Genomic DNA, 17,852 nt, shown 5'->3' with positions numbered 1-17,852 from the left:
CTACTTTCCTCTAAATTTTCTTAGCTTTAATTCCAAGTGAACTTTTTCATAAACTCGAGCGCACGTGCTATTGCCTGCAGGTGACACAAATTGGTATTATTTGACATTCTGAGTTAACTAGCACATACACACACAAATACATATAAAAACATCCTTCCTTTTTCATTGAGTTTCGTAGTAGCGGCATCATCATTTATTGGGTTTAGGATGGATTCAATTGGATTTGGATGAATAGTAAATGTTGGATGAAAAATTTACCTCTAATATTTTATAGGTAAAAAATATAGTTGGAGGAACGCTCGCTTAAACTAAGTGTACACATATAAAAATCAATGTAGTATATATACTAGGGTGGTCCAAAAATACATGTGAAAAAGTAAAGTCGGCATTTTTATGCTCTCACCTCCTAGAACAGTTATGTACCGAAAAACTATACCCCTACTTTTTTATTTTGAAATCAAAAAATATATAGGGGACGCTCAAAGCGCTCAAAGTTTCCCATGTATTTTATATGGGGAAAAAAACTTTTCATAGAAATGGTATAGAATTTTTGAAAATCAAAATTTTTCGATGGGAAAACTCTGTTAATCTTCACGAGATTCCCAATAAAAATACCCGATTATTTATTTAACCATTTTTTCATAGTAACTATATTTTATAGGCCCGCAAAACCTCGAGTAGATGCCAGAAAATGAAATCTTTAGTATTAAAAGTGTTTTAAATAAACAATTGGATATTGTTATTGGAAGTCTCCTGAAAAGAATTAAAGTTTTCCGATTGAAAAAATTTTGGTTTTCAAGAATTATATCCATTTCTAGGGAAAGTTGTTTTTTCCCACTTAAATATTTTTTTGGTTTCCAAATAAAAAATAGGGTATACTTTTTTCGATATAAGACAATCTTAGGGGTGATAGCATTACAATTCAGACTTCACTTATTTTGGACCACCCTAATGTGTATGCAGGTGCATAGGTTTGTAAATCAAATGCCAGTAGGGAAAAAATATGGCGTTTCGTTAGTTTCGTTTCGCAGTTAATTTCGCCTTAACTCATTCTTTTACAGCTCCGAACCAAGGATTTGAAACGCCTTTTTCCAACATCACCTTTTTGCTGTAATTTTGCACTGCATAATTTCACTGCTAAACTTGATTTTACTATTGTAGCAACTATTTTGTTATCGAAATTAAAATTATCGAAGCAAAGTACCGGGTTAATAGAAGAGCTTCAATGTTGACTTCAAATTTTTCCTACAAGGTTTTTGTGCGTTTAGGTAAGTACACCTGCCAGCCACATCTCTGGTTTGACGCTGCTTTTGCCGGTGGCACCCACTAACACAAGCAGGATAAACTATTCGAAGAAATATCTAAGCATGTTGACTATACTTGTATACTTACTTACAACTATACATACACAAATGCATATGTATATATATTATGCACCGCATTGAATGGGTGTGCAGTTTAACAGCCACCGGGCATTGGCACATTTATTATAGTAGTTGGCGCTCATTTTTTTTTTACTTTTCACTAGAATTTGTGACACTTTCCAGCAGCGCTAAATGTGGGTCAACAGCTGGTAAGGTGAGTTCTTTTTACGATGATTTTTTTATAATTTTTTTTTTATAACAGCTAGCAGGTGCGCAAAGGAAATTTGCTGGCGAAAAAATTGAGCATGTATGTAAGATAAAATTCATGAGTAAATTTGCACGAAAAACTTGTAAACTTCAAAGCGAATAGCTATGTATGTGCTGGTGAGAGGCCGTAAAAACATAAGGAAGTATATGTACATATATAGTTACATTATGATCCCACCTATGTTTATAGCTATGTTTTAAGCTTTAAAGTTAGAGTTTGTAGCTTGATACAGAGGAATAAAGTCAATTCAACAACAATATATCTCCCGCATCGTTGTTATGTATATCTTCTTTAGCCCATTTGTATGGATCGTAGAAAAAAAAAATAATTAAAACAAAACCAAAGTTCAATTTGATACTCTGACTTTAGAAATATTTACTCACGAATGAAAGGTTTCAGCTATAGCTATACAGTATTTATGAGTTACAGCCGAAAATCTGCAAGAAGAAAGACCCATCCTGCCTTGAAGAGGATGAGATGGTGAAACACTTTTTGTGCTTCTGCCACGCCTCTGCAAGAGTTAGATATGTATGAGGCATTTGGCCGCGACGAACACCTGAGTTCTTTGATACCCAACAATCTGCCTTTTTAATTAGTAACTTTTCACTACACGGCGCCGCAAGATACTTAAATATATTCTCATATAAAATCATTGCAAATAATTAACATCACGTAAATATTTTCAGCATTGAAAGCAACCTCAGTGTACTATTGAAATGATATTGATAATATTGGCAATGATAGCAAACCCAACAATGACCGGTCATTCAATTATCACTGTATCGTCCATGAAATTCCCTTTCTAATTTTTACGCAAAAATACGATTCATACAACAACGCCATTCAGGGCTCTTGAATATTAGTAGTGCCATTTTTCTCGAAAAAAAAAATCATTCAATTCTATTATTTCGAGACATTTCGAAACTTGGTCTTCCGCCACTCTCAGATCCGCTGTGAATCGTATTAAGTTTCCGAAACCTAAAATTTGTCGTATTCTCACTTTAGTTATGCTGCACAGTGGTCTGAATGGAGAGTGTAGTGGGACAAAAGTATTTGAACAGATTCGCGTTGATGGAATCGTACACCAATTCTTATCTACTAATTTAAGGGGCCATTGATTACAAATCTTCAGGCAGGTTTCAATATGACGAATCCAATATGCGAACAAATTTTTAAAAATGTATTGAATTCGCTTGAAACTTCTAACTCGGGGGTATTTCTCGTCACTCATTATGAATCTGACCATCAATTTTTAAAATATAATATGGTGGGACTAATATGGCGGAATACTTTTTAAAAATTTATTGAATTCGCTCGAAACTTGTTACTTAGGGTTTTTGGTGGTATTAAGGAGTTTTTACGGTAGCCGATTACGAGTCTGAAAGTAGGCTTCTAAAATTTTTAATGATGGGTACAATATAACGGCTTTCTTATTAAAAAGTTTGTGAACATTATGTCGCTCTTAAATTAAAATATTAAACAAAGTTAAAAAAATTTGGCAGACATTTCTCTACAATTTTGATATCTAATATAATTATATTTTAGTTATACTTACAAAAATGTATGTTTTCCACTATTATAAATAAAGAATTAATAATTTTTAAGATGACACGATTGGACATCACAATTTTCAATACTATTTCGACAAAAAAAAATTATTAGATGAAACAAAGCCTAGGGTGCTGGATACGTCTCTAGCGAACTCCGAAATTTAAAGAAACTTTTCATATGTTCAGGACCGTAGCGTTTATAGGTGCAAAATGCCAAAATTGGACATTCGTATAAACCCTATAGTCCACGGGCCTTCTTACTAAATATTCCTAAGAAATTATACTAGGTCCTAGTACCGATTTGAGGACTTTCATTTTTAGTATTTCATCCCCCTAGATTCTCCCTTCAGACTATTGAGTGTCGGTTAAGCCCAATAAAAACTCTGAGCTCATAAGCTTTCTTATTTTTCAACAGAGAGCGGGAAATTCGCATACGTGACTTTTCCTGTTTGAGAGTTGAAAGAAGCTATAGCGGTTTGATACTCGAAATGATTTTTCCAGTTGTTAGTCAGACAAATAACCAAAGCGCCAAGAATTTTCCAACGAATTTCGAAACCATAAAAAATCGTCTTAAAGATGCAAGAAATAATGATAAAAAGTAAAACCAAATGTGGAGACTATCCTTAAATAACAAAATAAAGTAACAAACGCGAAAGTTCCTTCGATTAATTTCTAGTTCGCTTAATATTCTGAAGTTAAATATAAACTTTATCCTTAGCTTTAGTCTTCGTCTTCATATCCATTTTCTTATCCGACTTTCAATTCGCATTGTTCTTCGTATTACTATTCGTCTACAAGTTCTATTCGTGTTCGGTTATTCTTTCCATTGACCGTCAGATTTGTCTTCGCAGTGGTGCATATTCTTATTCGCCTTTGTCGTTGTATTCGCCTGAACATTCGTGTTGGTTTTTGTATTCGCATATGTCTTCGCCTTCGAATTGGCTTTCGGGTTTGTCTTCACAGTGGCCTTCGTATTAATCTTCTTATTCGTATTCTTCTTCGTCTTCGTCTTTGTCCTTATATTCGTATTCGTCTTGGTTTTCATTTTCTTTTTCGTCTTTTCCGTCGCATTCGTCTTGATACTCGTGAATGTTATTTTATTCGAATATGTCTTCGTCGTATCTGTCTTCGGGGTGGTCTTCGGTTTAATCATTGTATTCGTATTTGTTTTCGTATACGTCTTTGTCCTCATATTCGTATTTGTCTTGATTTTCGTATTCTTAGTCTTTACCGCCGTATTCGTGTTCGTATTTGTACTCGTCTTCGTCCCGTATCCATATTCGTCGGAGGTTTGTCCGACCATCGGGTTGGACCGGTAACATTTACAACATTTAAAGATTGTTGCACACTACCAGCTCCTTAATAAAAAAATCGATATGTACTATGGATCCTAACGCATTCTGTCCATCTTTGCACACAGACATCTTTTCCGGTATAAATACTAAGCGTTTATAGCAGTATTGCGCTGTCGTTACTAGTTTTACACACTCTTACAAATAAGTATTACATTTATTGCCACCCACCTGATGCAGCGCCGTTATCGCCTCCACGCCTTTGCCATTGAACTTATTCGCCTTGAACACGGTCTGCTTATCCCAGTCGGTCCAATAGATGCTATCCTCAAATGTGGTTATCGAGAAGGGGTGACGCAGATATTCCGTGGAGTATAAAATCTGACGACGCTGCGAACCATCATAATTCGCTGACGAGATGACATTCAATTTGCCATCAACCCAATAGATGCGCTTACGAACCAAATCCAATGTAATGCCATTTGGCCATTTTACATCATAGTTGATGATGGTGGTGCGGTGGGAGCCATCCATGCCGGCGCGTTCGATGCGCGGTGAAGCGCCCCAATCGGACCAGTACATCCAACTAAATGTTGCCACCAGTCAAAGAATGGGAAGAAGACGCAAACGAGAAATGTAGAAAAGTTAAAGAAAATTCATATAAGGGAAAGCAAATCAAATGAGGTAAGGACAAGTGAATCAGCAACGAATGCAATGAAGAGTCCTTGGCTTGAGTGGTTGTTGCATACTTTATATGCGTGCATTGATCTTGAGTATACATGATTTTGTATTTGTATTTAACTTCACACATTGCCAGCCTGCTGTAACATCCAGCAATGCCAAAGTGAGGCAAGCAGTGCACGCAAAGTTGTTTAATACACACATAGCCATCATTTGCTCCTTCGTCTTGTCAGACAATCAAGTTTGTGCGTCACTCGTTTCGCTAACAGTTTTTTCATTGCATTCCCCCACTCTCCTCGTTTTCATCTTACCTTACAGATTCTGTCTACCTTCCCCTAGGTACTCACCCTTCAATCGGATCCAAGGCAATCGACCGCGGTATGTCCAGCCCATCTTCGATGAGCACTTTACCCATGTTACCTTCAAAGTTGGTCAACTCAATGGTGCATTTGTGTGTGTCGGTAAAGTAGATGTGATTGTAAATCCAATCGACCGCCAAGCCATCTGATGTCACTGAATGTTCCTTGAGTACGATGGTTTTGTCGTTGCCCTCATCAATGGGTGCTCTGTGGTCAGATTCGAGAGAACAAATGGTAGAGAAAAGACATAAATGAGCAGTTTTATTTAATAGCAAAGAAATTAAAGTAATACTTGTTGAATGCTTTTAAAACAATTAACAAGATTGAAAAACTGAGGATGCGTAGGATTCAAATGCAAAAAAGTGGATCAGTCTCGTCACGTTAGGTCGGGGCTTTGTCTAGAGTTTGCCTGTTGTTTTAGGTTATATGTACCATACCTGATACATGCCAAATGTGTTTTGCTATCAAGCAAACCGACCTCATGCCCTATTCAAGTAAAGTTCGATCGCTGCAGATAATGGGTGCTCTTATTTACTTATCTCATAGAGATTGGACCCTCGCTTGAGGACATTAAACAACCATCTCTGACCAAATTATCGGCTACCTTGATTGAAGGTAAGCTATGATGACTAAGGATTTAAATACTCTCAACCGCTATTAATTTGGGCGCTGTTTTGGTGGTAGTGTGAAAAGGGCTGCCGAGCTATCTGAGAAAATAGCGAAATGATTGCCCTGAAGTCTGTGGCAACAATAAACACTAGACATTAGTTACTTCTTGCTTGCAAGGAGTTCCATAGACTCTGTCTCAACCGCACGCTACAGCTCAGAAAGAATTAAAGCTTGTTAAAGGTGCGACCTAACACTTGCTGTGCCTGCGAGATGGATTTCGGCACTGTCGCTGTAGCACTGTTGAAGGCACGCAGTATGATGTTGAAGTGGTTTATATTGGCGCTGGCCGGGATGTGAATTTGGGATAAACGACATTAGACATCTCAACGGAGGATCAGCAGAAGCTGCTTGTTACTACGACGACCCCAGTAATATCGACCCCAGCCCGAGAGCATGAGCGTCTTAGTGTAGCTGACCAGAAACAACTCTGGCGCTACATGAAAGAATACATGAGCTGCAGAGAAATTAATATCATAAGCTTAAATGTCGGTCTTGTATGAATCGTCACAATATTTTTTCCTGTTTTTTTTTTTCCACGTTAACCGATTTTTATAATTCTTTTTTTAAAGGAAAGGTGTTACCTCAAGGGTGGTCCCATACTAATTTGGATTAGATCCGATCATTTAATATTTAATAAATTAGCGATATTCTTAAATTTTTATATTGGAATTGAAGTCGGTTTTGCTTATTGCTTACAAATTACTTGTTACGTAAAAATTCAAACAGGCATTTCACGGACTCAACACTGCTGTTAATTGAAAAATCGGTTTTTGTTGATTTTTTCTTAGTTTTTTATGACAAGTTCAGTAGTTGCTCCATTTTTTCTAGTACACGGTCAAAAATTTGGGTTTGATTTTTAAAGCAATTTTTAATATATTTTGGTTTAGAATTTAAACAGTTCGGTTTAAATTTTACGCCCAAACATTTTAATAATTAAGAAAAAAAAACACTATAAAATTTCATCCGTCTGATGGGGATTGAACCCGCAAAAGTTTAAAAAAGGCCTACTGCCTAGCGCGGTTTAAAAATTAAACTCAACTTTTTGACTGTGTAGGGGTAGTCAGGATTTAATGCAAAATGCAATTGCAATGATGCAAAATGCAATTGCGATGATGCAAAATGTAAAATTGCAAAATTTTACCAAAACAGACACCGAAAATCTCGCATAAGTAATTGCATTTGCTTATGGTTGGTATAGAGTGAGATTTTCGGCTGTGTTGATGATAAAATTTGTTTTTATGAGGATTTCTTCTCTTTCTCATATTAACTACATAAATAAGTATACTATTTATGCGCATTGCCAGGACAGGAACTACATACATATACCGATTAATCAGCAAGTTGAAGAACACCTAGACGCAATCTAAATGTATTTCGTTGTGTCTGTATTAAAAGACTACCAGTTTGAACCAAAAGTCACACTGTCCTTAAATTTTGGTTGTACGAATAATTTTTATAAACCAACTAAGTATGTAATTAAATTTATGTGCATTTTTAAGCATAATTTTATCACATGCCCATCCTCGCTATACGTCTTTAATGATCCACTAACTACTTCGCTACGCTTATGTCTGCAAGTCTCTCTCGAGGCACAAATTGACCGCTAAGTGCATTTGTATTATGTTGTAGTCGCTTACATGAAAGCTTCTAATCTTGCCCAACAAATGAGCGCACACTTGTACAAATGTAAGTAACTTGAAACATACTACAAACAGATGTATAGTACAACTGTACATTTAGGATAGGATTGCAATTCATTGCCAATTTGCTATGTAGCTACTTACTGAACAAGCCGCAACCCAAAATTCAATTCATCTTCGTGGTTGTCATTAAAGTACAATTAAATTGTTGATGCGTCAACAAATGCCAGCGTCGGTGGTGGCAAAGGTCCAATGGTAGAAGCTAAATTCAAAGCGAAATCGGTAATTGATGGCGAAATACACAAGAGTCAGCGGCAATTGTAAAGCTCCAGCTACTTACGTATGTATGTGCATACATTATACATAGAGTATGTGTGCATTTATGTTTGGCACGCAAGTGATATTGCTAAATGGAAGAGCTATGCATTATTTCAAAGTCAAAGTCGACAACTAATTTCTATTCACGAAAATCAAAATTTGCGAAGCCCCATGTAATTACAAAAATATGTAGTTTACATCGTTCTAACGCAGATACTATACTAACTACTTACACGTACATACATCTGTGTGATGTGCTGAAAATCTCCACGCCCTCCTAAGTTGCTCAAGCAAATGTAACTACATATATAACGTAACCGCTTGATCACCCAACTGAGGCTTAATAATTTACTGCTTGGAAATTGTTACAGTAGTAACAAAGCGGTCACGAAATATCCAAAGTCATAAGCCGTTATCTGCATGCTGCAGTTATAAGGTCATATAAGCCTCACTGCATCTTTGCATCCAGCTATATACATACATATGTATGTATATGAGATTGCTATAAATTCAATAACGCAAATATATGATGAGTGTCCGTTACAGTTCACATGTGCACATGAATGCATTCATCAATCGATTACTTGACTATTTGATGAGGTACTAATCATGCCGACAGGTGAGAATTTATTTAGTTAGGCATCCAAATGAAATGACGTTGAGCTAATGACATGGCTCTAAAGGAGAATAGCTCAGAATAAACAGCACACTTTGATACACCCCAATATTGTCAGTATGTTTGAAAAGGAAAATCAACAGATATTTAGGGTTTAGAAGCTAAAAAGTACTGTTCTCCTTATGCCGATTTCCGGTTATTTGCTTCGTGCTTGTACTCATCAAGGGTAGGTCGGTCCAGACCTTCCTAAACACGATCGTAGAGGGCGGAGCTTATTTTCTCTCATAAAATCATAAAAAAATAAATTGGGCAAATTAAGTGTAAGTAACATAAATATGTCAACCAATTAATTTTTATTTTTTTTCGATTTTGTAATCGATATTTATCGATTTTGTTATTGAGATTTATCGATTTTGTTATCGATATTTATCGATCTTGTTATCGATATTTACTAATTTTGTTATCGATATTTACCGATTTTGTTATCGATATTTATCGATTTTATTAGCGATATTTATCGATTTTATTATCGGTATCTGTCGATTTTATTATCGATTCTGTTATCGATAATTATCGATTTCTTTATAGATTTTTATCGTTTTATTATCGATATTTATCGATTTTATTATCGATATTTATCGAAATAAGCTCTGGATCAGATCTACACAAGTCGTTGTAAAAATTTGAAAAATTGGTAGATATTCCCACTCTTATTTTCAATTTTCAAGCTCATTCCGCAGACGAGATATTGTCGCAGAGAAATAAGATTTATTTTTTAAATAAGGGAGTAAAATAACACCTTTTAGCATCTATACAATTTTCGTATTAAACATTTTGTAATTTTCGACCCACCCTGACCCCTTTTTAGTTCACTGACATTGTACTGTTTGCCTAAGGCTGGCCACCATACTACGGCGCCGAAGGTAAGGATTGGTTTTATGATAGTTAGCTGTGTTTTTCTATTGAAGATCCGTTTACAAGTATAATAGGCGATAGGATAGGATCTCTTTTTACCATTCTCAACATTAATTTTCCAGCTTAATTTAGTATCTAGAATTACTTCCACATATTTCCCATTGGACGAAAGGAGGTATGTCTTTCCGGTTGTGGATGGAAATCTAAATTGGGGTATCTTATTTCTATTAGTAAACAGTAAACAGTCAGTTCTCCTTGGGTCACTGTCTCTAGGATTTCACTTACAGTAGAAAGAAATGGCCTTGTGACTTCTATCACTAAATCGTTAGCATACGCCACTACTCCGCAATTCACGATACGTTGGCAATCACATAGAATATGCTCTGGGGTTTCCTCCACCAGCCCACAAAACCTGAAACCCGTCTCCATAGTGAACCCTGCGACCCTCCCGGCTAAGTTCAAGGAGTCCTTTGGAGCTCCCCCTAGATGGAGTTATGCACTTATTTGATTGTCTCATTCCCTTTGACTTCCGTCATTGGGTAGAATCGTGTAAACTTCAGATGTGCCGAAAAAAAGGCTCTGGTCACTTTATTGTCGGCTTCTAGGCGGTTCAAAAGAGTTTTACAACGGTCTTTAAACTCAACTGCGTTACCTTTTCGAAAGAGTGTTTGACGATTTTCAACTGCAATTCGGACCCAATTCTTAATCGTGGACGAATTATGAATTCACTAAAATACAGCAAAGCCTCAGGAAAAGCAACTCGAATGGACGTCTCCGGGTGTTGGAGAACAGAGTCTCGCGGACAGGTTGTTGTGTTGCCGGCGGTACATAGAAGAGTGTCCAGAACTACTCACTGGTCCACAGGTGTGTTGCCGCTATTGTAAAAATCCATGGCTTGGGATTGGAATTTTTGGTCTAGATGGAACTTGTTTTTCCCATTTAACATCCTCCGCCTATTTTCTGCCTTCAAAACCCGGAGAAATAATTTAGATCTAAACGACTTTGTTAAAATTAAGAGGTCACCAGTGTAAAAAATGCTTACCTCGAAAGGTCATAAGGATTACAAGTTATTTTAATTTTTACGTAAAAGGTTATACGAACACTAAGAACTTCTATTTAGCACAAATACAAATGAAGACGCACGCACAATCTCGACATTTGTAACTTTATGTTTAGTTTAAATGTGAGTAACTTTGTTAAGCCTGCACAACATACTCATCAGTTTAGAGTACTCGTATTAATCTGATTTCGGAAATCATTGTTCTACCCATGCCTACTATCATCTCCCTCCACATTAAAACTTTTGTCTACCCCTTCACTTAAATACTCACTTATAAATGCTCTGCGTGGACACATCACTCCAGAATATCATGCCAGTGCGGAAGACAAAGTCCAATGCCGTCGCCGATTTTGTATTGTTCACAATCGATGTCATTTCCATGTGGTCTAAGGCGATTTTCCTAATGTCATGACGTCGCGCCAACAACAAGGATGCATGCCCCTCGGTCGCCTTGCAGCGTGTGTGATTGCGTGGATCCCGCATGTAGCCCGCTTCGCATTCACACTTGAAGCCACCAACTTCATTGATGCAGATTTGTGAGCAAGCACCCGGATCATCGCATTCGTTAATGTCTACGCAGGTTTTGTTATCGGTCAGTTTGTAGCTGAAAAAAAGAAGAATGTGGGAAGTGGAATGTTTAGTTAAATGCAACTGAAGCACAGAGGACAAATATGTACATTTACATACAGTGACGAACAAAAGTATTGGCACAGTGAATTTTTCGCAATACATGCAAAGTTTTTTATTCTAATTTATTTTCGATAATTTTTTATAAAATTATTGTTCATTATACACAAAAAAACATAATAATAAAATCTCTAAACCTTGTGTAAAACTCAGAAAAACTCATTAAATTTGCACACTAATTTGCAACTTTTTATTAAGATTTTTCTAAGTATGCAGTTTTGTAGTCCATTCAATTTTAGTATGACAAAATGCAAGTTTAAAGTCGCTATAAAATCGCGTTGATTTGTGGCAATTTTTTTAGTGGAAGGTGCTGCTCATTTTCTCCATACAAAAAATAATTGTCGAATATACTTTGTATGCAAGAACTTGCGTGAAAAAAATTACCAAAAAATCAACGCGATTTTCTAGCGACTTCAAACTTGCACTTTGTTGCACTAAATTTGAATGGGCTATGGAACTGCAGACTTAGAATTTTTCTAAAAAATCCGATTAAAAAGTTGAAAATTAGTGTGCAAATTTAATAAATTTGCCTGAGTTTTGCACAAAGTTTAGAGATTTTATTATTACATTTTCTGGTGTATAATGAACAATATTTTTATAAAAAATTATCGAAAATAAATTAGAATAAAAAACTTTGCATATATTGCGAAACATTCACTGTACCATCACTTTTGTTCGGCACTGTATGTGTATGTGTAGGTATGAGTGAGATAAAGCTAAATGTGTATTGTACAGCCACAGGGTAGATACATACATATATCTCCATATGCGAGAGTGTGAACTACTTCAATGGAAGCAAGTGTTTGCCATTCGCAAGCCTTTCGATGCACACAAATGCGAAAAAGTGAACGTTGGCTTTGGTTTGACGTGGAGGAATTTCGAAATTGATTGCTTTACGGTTGACTTGAGGTATTAATGCGAATGGGAACAGCTGCCAGCTATAAACATGCCTATATGTACATACTAGAGCGGGTCGATTTGTAGGGGACCGAAAAAACGAAAAAATTGGATATGCGGAAAATGCTCTACGAATCAATCTGAGCAAGTTTGCTTAAGAAAGTATGGGTCTAAAACCAATTTCGAGCCAGCGATTTGGACTGATGATTTATTTCTCATCGGGAAATGCAAATGTAATTAAAAGCAAGCCTATGCGTTTGTGGGAAAATTCCGGATAGGTTGACATTTTTTATGCAGGATCAACACATTGTCCGGAAGCTGACGATTCCCGAGTTCTCTTTTGATGTGTTCGACCAAGCAACAGCAATAGCAACCTTGCCACCAGTGAGACTTGATATGAATCAAGTCAGTCAATACCACCATCTCTGAATGACCATCAAGAATTTCGTATTTCTGAAAACTACCGTTATATGGAAGGTAGGTGTGGTTATGGTCCGATTTTGCCCATTTTCAATACTATCTGTTCCAAGCTTATAGGAACTAAACATACCAAGTTTGGTAACGATACCTCAATTTTTACTCGCGTTATCGTGTGCACAGGCAACAAATTTTTTTTTTTTACCAGATGTGAAACTTCCCCTTTAAAATCGCCTGCTCGAAATTGGTTTCGAAATAGTTTCTTAAGCGAAGTTGCTCAGAATGATACGTAGAGCATTTTCCGCATATGCGATTTTATGAAAAATAAATCGACCCGCCCTAGTACATACATACATATGTACATACAGGCATATGTGGAAGCTTTAATGTGTGGGCTAACTTGCATCAGTCAAGCGCCCAACATACGTATCAGTGTGAGTAGCACGCTGGCCAGATAGCATACTCGTACAAGCTAGCCTGAAGCTCACACTCAACCAAAATTTCATTGACTCTTCTGTACGTCATCCTCACATAGATTAGGATTAGAGCAAATAGCAATCAGATTGGAAGCGAAAATTAACGTTGACTTAAGTAAAGTGATTTATACTCAAACACAGCGTTATGTGTGTGTGTATGTGTGTAATCATACGTCAGCCTCCTAGCTTTGGTTATTTGGAAATGTTTAATTAAAAGTTCTGCTGTGCGTGATTTAATCGTTGGTGAGGATGAATGCGTAAATTTGGTTTCAAATTGAGCTGTGTATTGCAAAATGATGGAATATGAGACCACCATTGAAACTATTGAATAAAGATTATAGTGTTTTTAATTATTTTTGAAAGTGTTTAATAATCGCATATTAAAAAAAAAATGTGTAAGAGGAAATTAATGACTAATTCACGATAGCACAGTATCTTTTAATAAAAGCTGACTCAATTTGTAATTGCTATCTTCCAATATATACTGGTATATGGACAGTTTTCACTTTTTCGGGGTGTGCCTTCCGTCTACAGTCACTGTCAGAATTGCGGCTATAGGAAAGGTACAAGACAAATGTCACAAACTACAAACAAATTATCTGTCTCTCCAATAAGGATTCGCGAAGATACCGATCTGAGTCAGCTGAGTATTTGTCTGAGGCCTTCTGTCTGCATATAATTCTATTAAAAGTGCGTTCCAATGGTATCAGACTGCTAAGAAGCCAAATTGGCACATTTGTTAACAGAAATTGCAATACACTGACCAACTTGTTACAAGTAAATTTCTCACGCTCTTAGTTGGAAGTGAGAGAGAGAGAGAGCAGCAAAACAAATCAAATGTCAAATATCGTTACGAGAAAAGTCATCAGTGTTGCCTCAGAAGTCATTAGGGCAACACTGCAGTGGGTTCAAACGAACCTAAAAATTTGTTCTGGTGCTGCTTACAAGAAAATATAACCCCAAACCTTAGCGGCTTATGGCCACCTGTCAAAAGTTGGCTTTACTCTCTGTCAAAGGATCGGTAACAACTTGTTCAGCCGGCACACCAGATTTGCTTCTGAAATGGACTTCATTAAAATTTTTTGTTCAAACAACAACGGTAACGAGAGACCGGCAAATGCTAATATCACAACAAGCAACGTATAAGTATTTTTGTTAAAATATTACGGTATTAAATATGCAACTGCTTTGGCAGAAAGTACCAGAGAGGTGTCGATGAAAGAATCTCCTCACCTTGGTCCAAGCTATGCGCCCTGGTAAACAGACGAATCAAGTATGGATGGCAGAAAGAAGAGGTGCACATGTTTATGAACCTGACAATGGGAAAATGGACCATCGTCTTTCAGGCTGAGTTGTCAGAAGTCTCGAGCTATGGCAAATTAAATCTTCTAGAATTTGAAAGAGGCGTCTATAGTTATATTTAAGGACATCAAGGCTGCCCCCAGGGCCCTATCCAAAAGTCTCATCACTACCAATCTTGTTAAGAAGTGTTTTAATAGCCTCCAACTGTTGGCAGCGAGAAGCATCGTAACACTGTGCTGGAACAAGGTCACTACGGGAACGATATTAAACATATCGCGCATGAGCTGGTGGGAGAAAGTTTTCTTTGAGCTTTGCAATTAACGACTGGGTTAACTCAGAATGCAGTAATACTGTGTAGCGGTAGGGGTTCTTAAACAGGCCAGGTTCTTTGCCTATCCTTTCGATAAAATCAGAATATATCCTTTGAAGGAAGCCAGTATAAGATTGCTCTCATAACTGGATAAACCCTTTTGAGCTATCGCATGCATCCGACGACCGCGGAGAGGGAATGCCGTTTCTGTCTTGACGATGAAGAGACGACCAAAATTTATGCGTGAACTTATCGGTAGTTGAACTCCTTACTCATAGGAACTCGTCTACCAGATACCAGGCTGTCAGAGAAAGGGACTTATCAAAAGCATACACAATATCTTCTAGGTAGCAGTGCTCTTTGATCGGTCTATTAACTAAATGGCTAAGTCTAACTATGTAGGATTTGCCTTACTTACACACACGATTCGTGATAAGGATTTCACCAAAAAAAAATTTGAAAATTAAATTTAGACGAGGAACCACTGGTTAACTGGTTAACTGGTAACTGGTTACAGTGTACTGGTGGTTACACTGGTTAACGAAACAGACTAAACAACTGGCTCTGAAATAATGTGGGTGTAGGTAAATGAGTATATATGTGGCAAATGCTCCAAGACCCTATATTAGGGTGGAGTGAAAACCTCGTTTATTTACGGTCGCCCCAAAAGCCTTCAGATTACGAAAAATCTCTAAATTTTTATACATCTTTTAAATAGAATTTTAGTGTAAAAAAGTGCAAAAAAATTTCAACAATTTCGAAATCGAAAAATTTATTTTTTACACTCCACCCTAATGTAAAATACAAATAATATAATATGATAATATATAATATAATATCATAATATATATAATATATATATATAGATTAGAAACGTTTTTTTTTAAATAAATCTGGGAAAATAAAAAAATCACAAAAATAAAACTTAGACCCATGGCGGAATAAACAGGTGAGGTAATAAAGGTGCTTTCTCGCTTTATTTTCTCACATTCGGCTGCCTTCTTGTCAAGTTTTATAGGGAAATTTTCAAATAAGGCAGTGTCAAAATCTTTCTTCTCAATCTAATTACTTCACCTGGTATAATTCCACCATGACCTACACCAACAATTTCTGAAATAAATATCTATGTATGTATGTTTGTCAGTAAGTGAATTTTGATTATGTGTAAATAAAAATTATACATTTCTCAACTTACCCAGAGTTACACTCGCAGCGGTACCCAATCGGTTGATCGATGCATTTGTGCATACAACCGCCATTATTCACAGCACATTCGTTCACCGAACACTTGCCCGCCGGCTCATCCTCGCCATCCGGACAATCTTTTTTGCGATCACAAACCTTTGATAAAGCTATACACTGACCGCCGCCGCAATCGAATTGTGTGGTCGCATTGCATTTGGTGATTTTAGAGATGCCTAAATATAAAATAAGATGCAAATGATTAACAAAAGTTCATATTGAACGAAAAACAGAGCTTGATATCCTTGAACTTACCACACTTCAATTCATCGCTTCGATCCGGGCAATCAGCTTCGCCGTTGCACGTCAAGTGGCCGGCTATGCAGGTGCGATCGCCGCACTGGAACTGATCCGGTCGACATGTGGTGTTTCGGCAATTTTCTTGCAGTTCATCGTCGCCATTGGGACAATCCTTTTCGCCATCACACAGCCAGCTGTGATGTAGGCAGGTAATACGGTCACTGCATTGAAATTCGTGCGACAGGCACGGCGTTATGGTATGTGTGGCGTTCTTGGGGCAAGATTGCTGAAAGATCAACCAAAATAGAACAAGAGGATGGTTAAAAGAGTTTAGTAGTAAATTCATCATTTTAATATACAAATAAACTTAAATTGACATAGAGACTTTATTGTTTGGAAAAATTAACCGGAACATGGCATAATTCCACCATTAACCGGAATATGTTTAATGTTGATAAATTTTGAATAAAATATTTGACATTAAAATGCAAAACATTTCGACATACATATGTATGTATATTTTGGTTAATAATTTTATACCCGAAACCCGTAAGTTTCATAAAGTTTTGCACAACTTTGTTGGGAATATCAATTACATGATGCATACTTTTTGGCGGCAGATTAGGTGTAGTGATTAGTAGTGCGCACTATCAGCCACCTGGGATCGAGCACAGTTTCCGATTAACATCAAAAATCAAAAAGATTTTTCTAATAGTGGTCGCTCTCCGCCACGCAATTGCAAACCTACGATCTGACATGAGGAGCAGCTTCTCATACAACTATAGGTCCCTATGTCTGTGAAGTTGACATAACCCAGCAAAAAACACGATTACCACAGAAACGAAAGTGGAAACGAGCTAGGCGAGGGGAATCGCTTACCCTTTCGCTTCAAGAAGGCCTTATTTTAACATGGGCATGTCATTGGAGGTAAGCCCTTACCCGCAGCATTACCTTCAAACGAAGGGAGAACGCATGGATAAACAGAATCCAGAGAAGCGAACAAAGAATGCCTTACAGAGAAACTAATGTAGAATGCCTAGATAAGTACATACTTATTTATATTAAATTGAAATCAGAAAATATCTTAAAAGATTAAAATTAATTAAATTTTTTTATAAATCAGCTTTTATACATACATATGTATTTATTTAGGTATTTAGATTTTCTTAAAAATCGGTATGTACATACATGCATATTTAACTAAGCTTAAAATTGTACTTCCTCACTCTTGTACTTCACTTCGTTGACTGACTTCAACTTCGCTGCAAATTGAACAAAGCAAAACATGATTTTTATGCGAGACAAATTTCCACAGAAAGTAACGGTAGAAAAAGAATTTTTGGGTATTCATTCTATTTTTCAGCTGACTACGATGCAGCATTTTACTTTGCATTCTCCGAAATGAAACAAAGAAGCGAAATAAAAAAAATATTGTAGGACATTCTACTTTGCATTCCCTGAAATGAAGCAAAGAAGCGAGACAAATAAAATATTGTAGGACATTCTACTTTGCATTTCCGGAAATGAAGCAAAGAAACGAATTAAAAAA

The 17,852-nt window shown here is 36.7% G+C and overlaps 1 protein-coding gene across 3 annotated transcripts in view; it reads right to left on the bottom strand.

Moving 5' to 3' along the window:
* LOC118743921 (very low-density lipoprotein receptor) overlaps positions 1-16,601 on the bottom strand; it is a 129,423-nt gene extending 112,822 nt beyond the window's left edge. For all 3 annotated transcript variants that reach the window (XM_036476684.1, XM_036476699.1, XM_036476692.1), the window contains exons 1-5: positions 16,319-16,601; positions 16,017-16,239; positions 11,004-11,336; positions 5,503-5,721; positions 4,706-5,060 (exon numbers count right to left, since the gene is read on the bottom strand). In XM_036476684.1, the coding sequence (XP_036332577.1) occupies positions 4,706-5,060; positions 5,503-5,721; positions 11,004-11,336; positions 16,017-16,069 (960 nt within the window). In that variant the 5' untranslated portion in view covers positions 16,070-16,239; positions 16,319-16,601. The remainder of the gene's footprint in view (positions 1-4,705; positions 5,061-5,502; positions 5,722-11,003; positions 11,337-16,016; positions 16,240-16,318) is intronic.
* Between the last annotated feature and the right edge of the window lie 1,251 nt (positions 16,602-17,852).

Source organism: Rhagoletis pomonella, unplaced genomic scaffold (genome assembly GCF_013731165.1).
Source record: "Rhagoletis pomonella isolate Grant_MI unplaced genomic scaffold, Rhpom_1.0 Rhpom_scaffold_00001, whole genome shotgun sequence".
NCBI lineage: Eukaryota > Metazoa > Arthropoda > Insecta > Diptera > Tephritidae > Rhagoletis > Rhagoletis pomonella.
The sequence above is the reverse complement of the archived record's forward strand: the minus strand, read 5'-3'. Positions and strand labels throughout refer to the sequence as shown.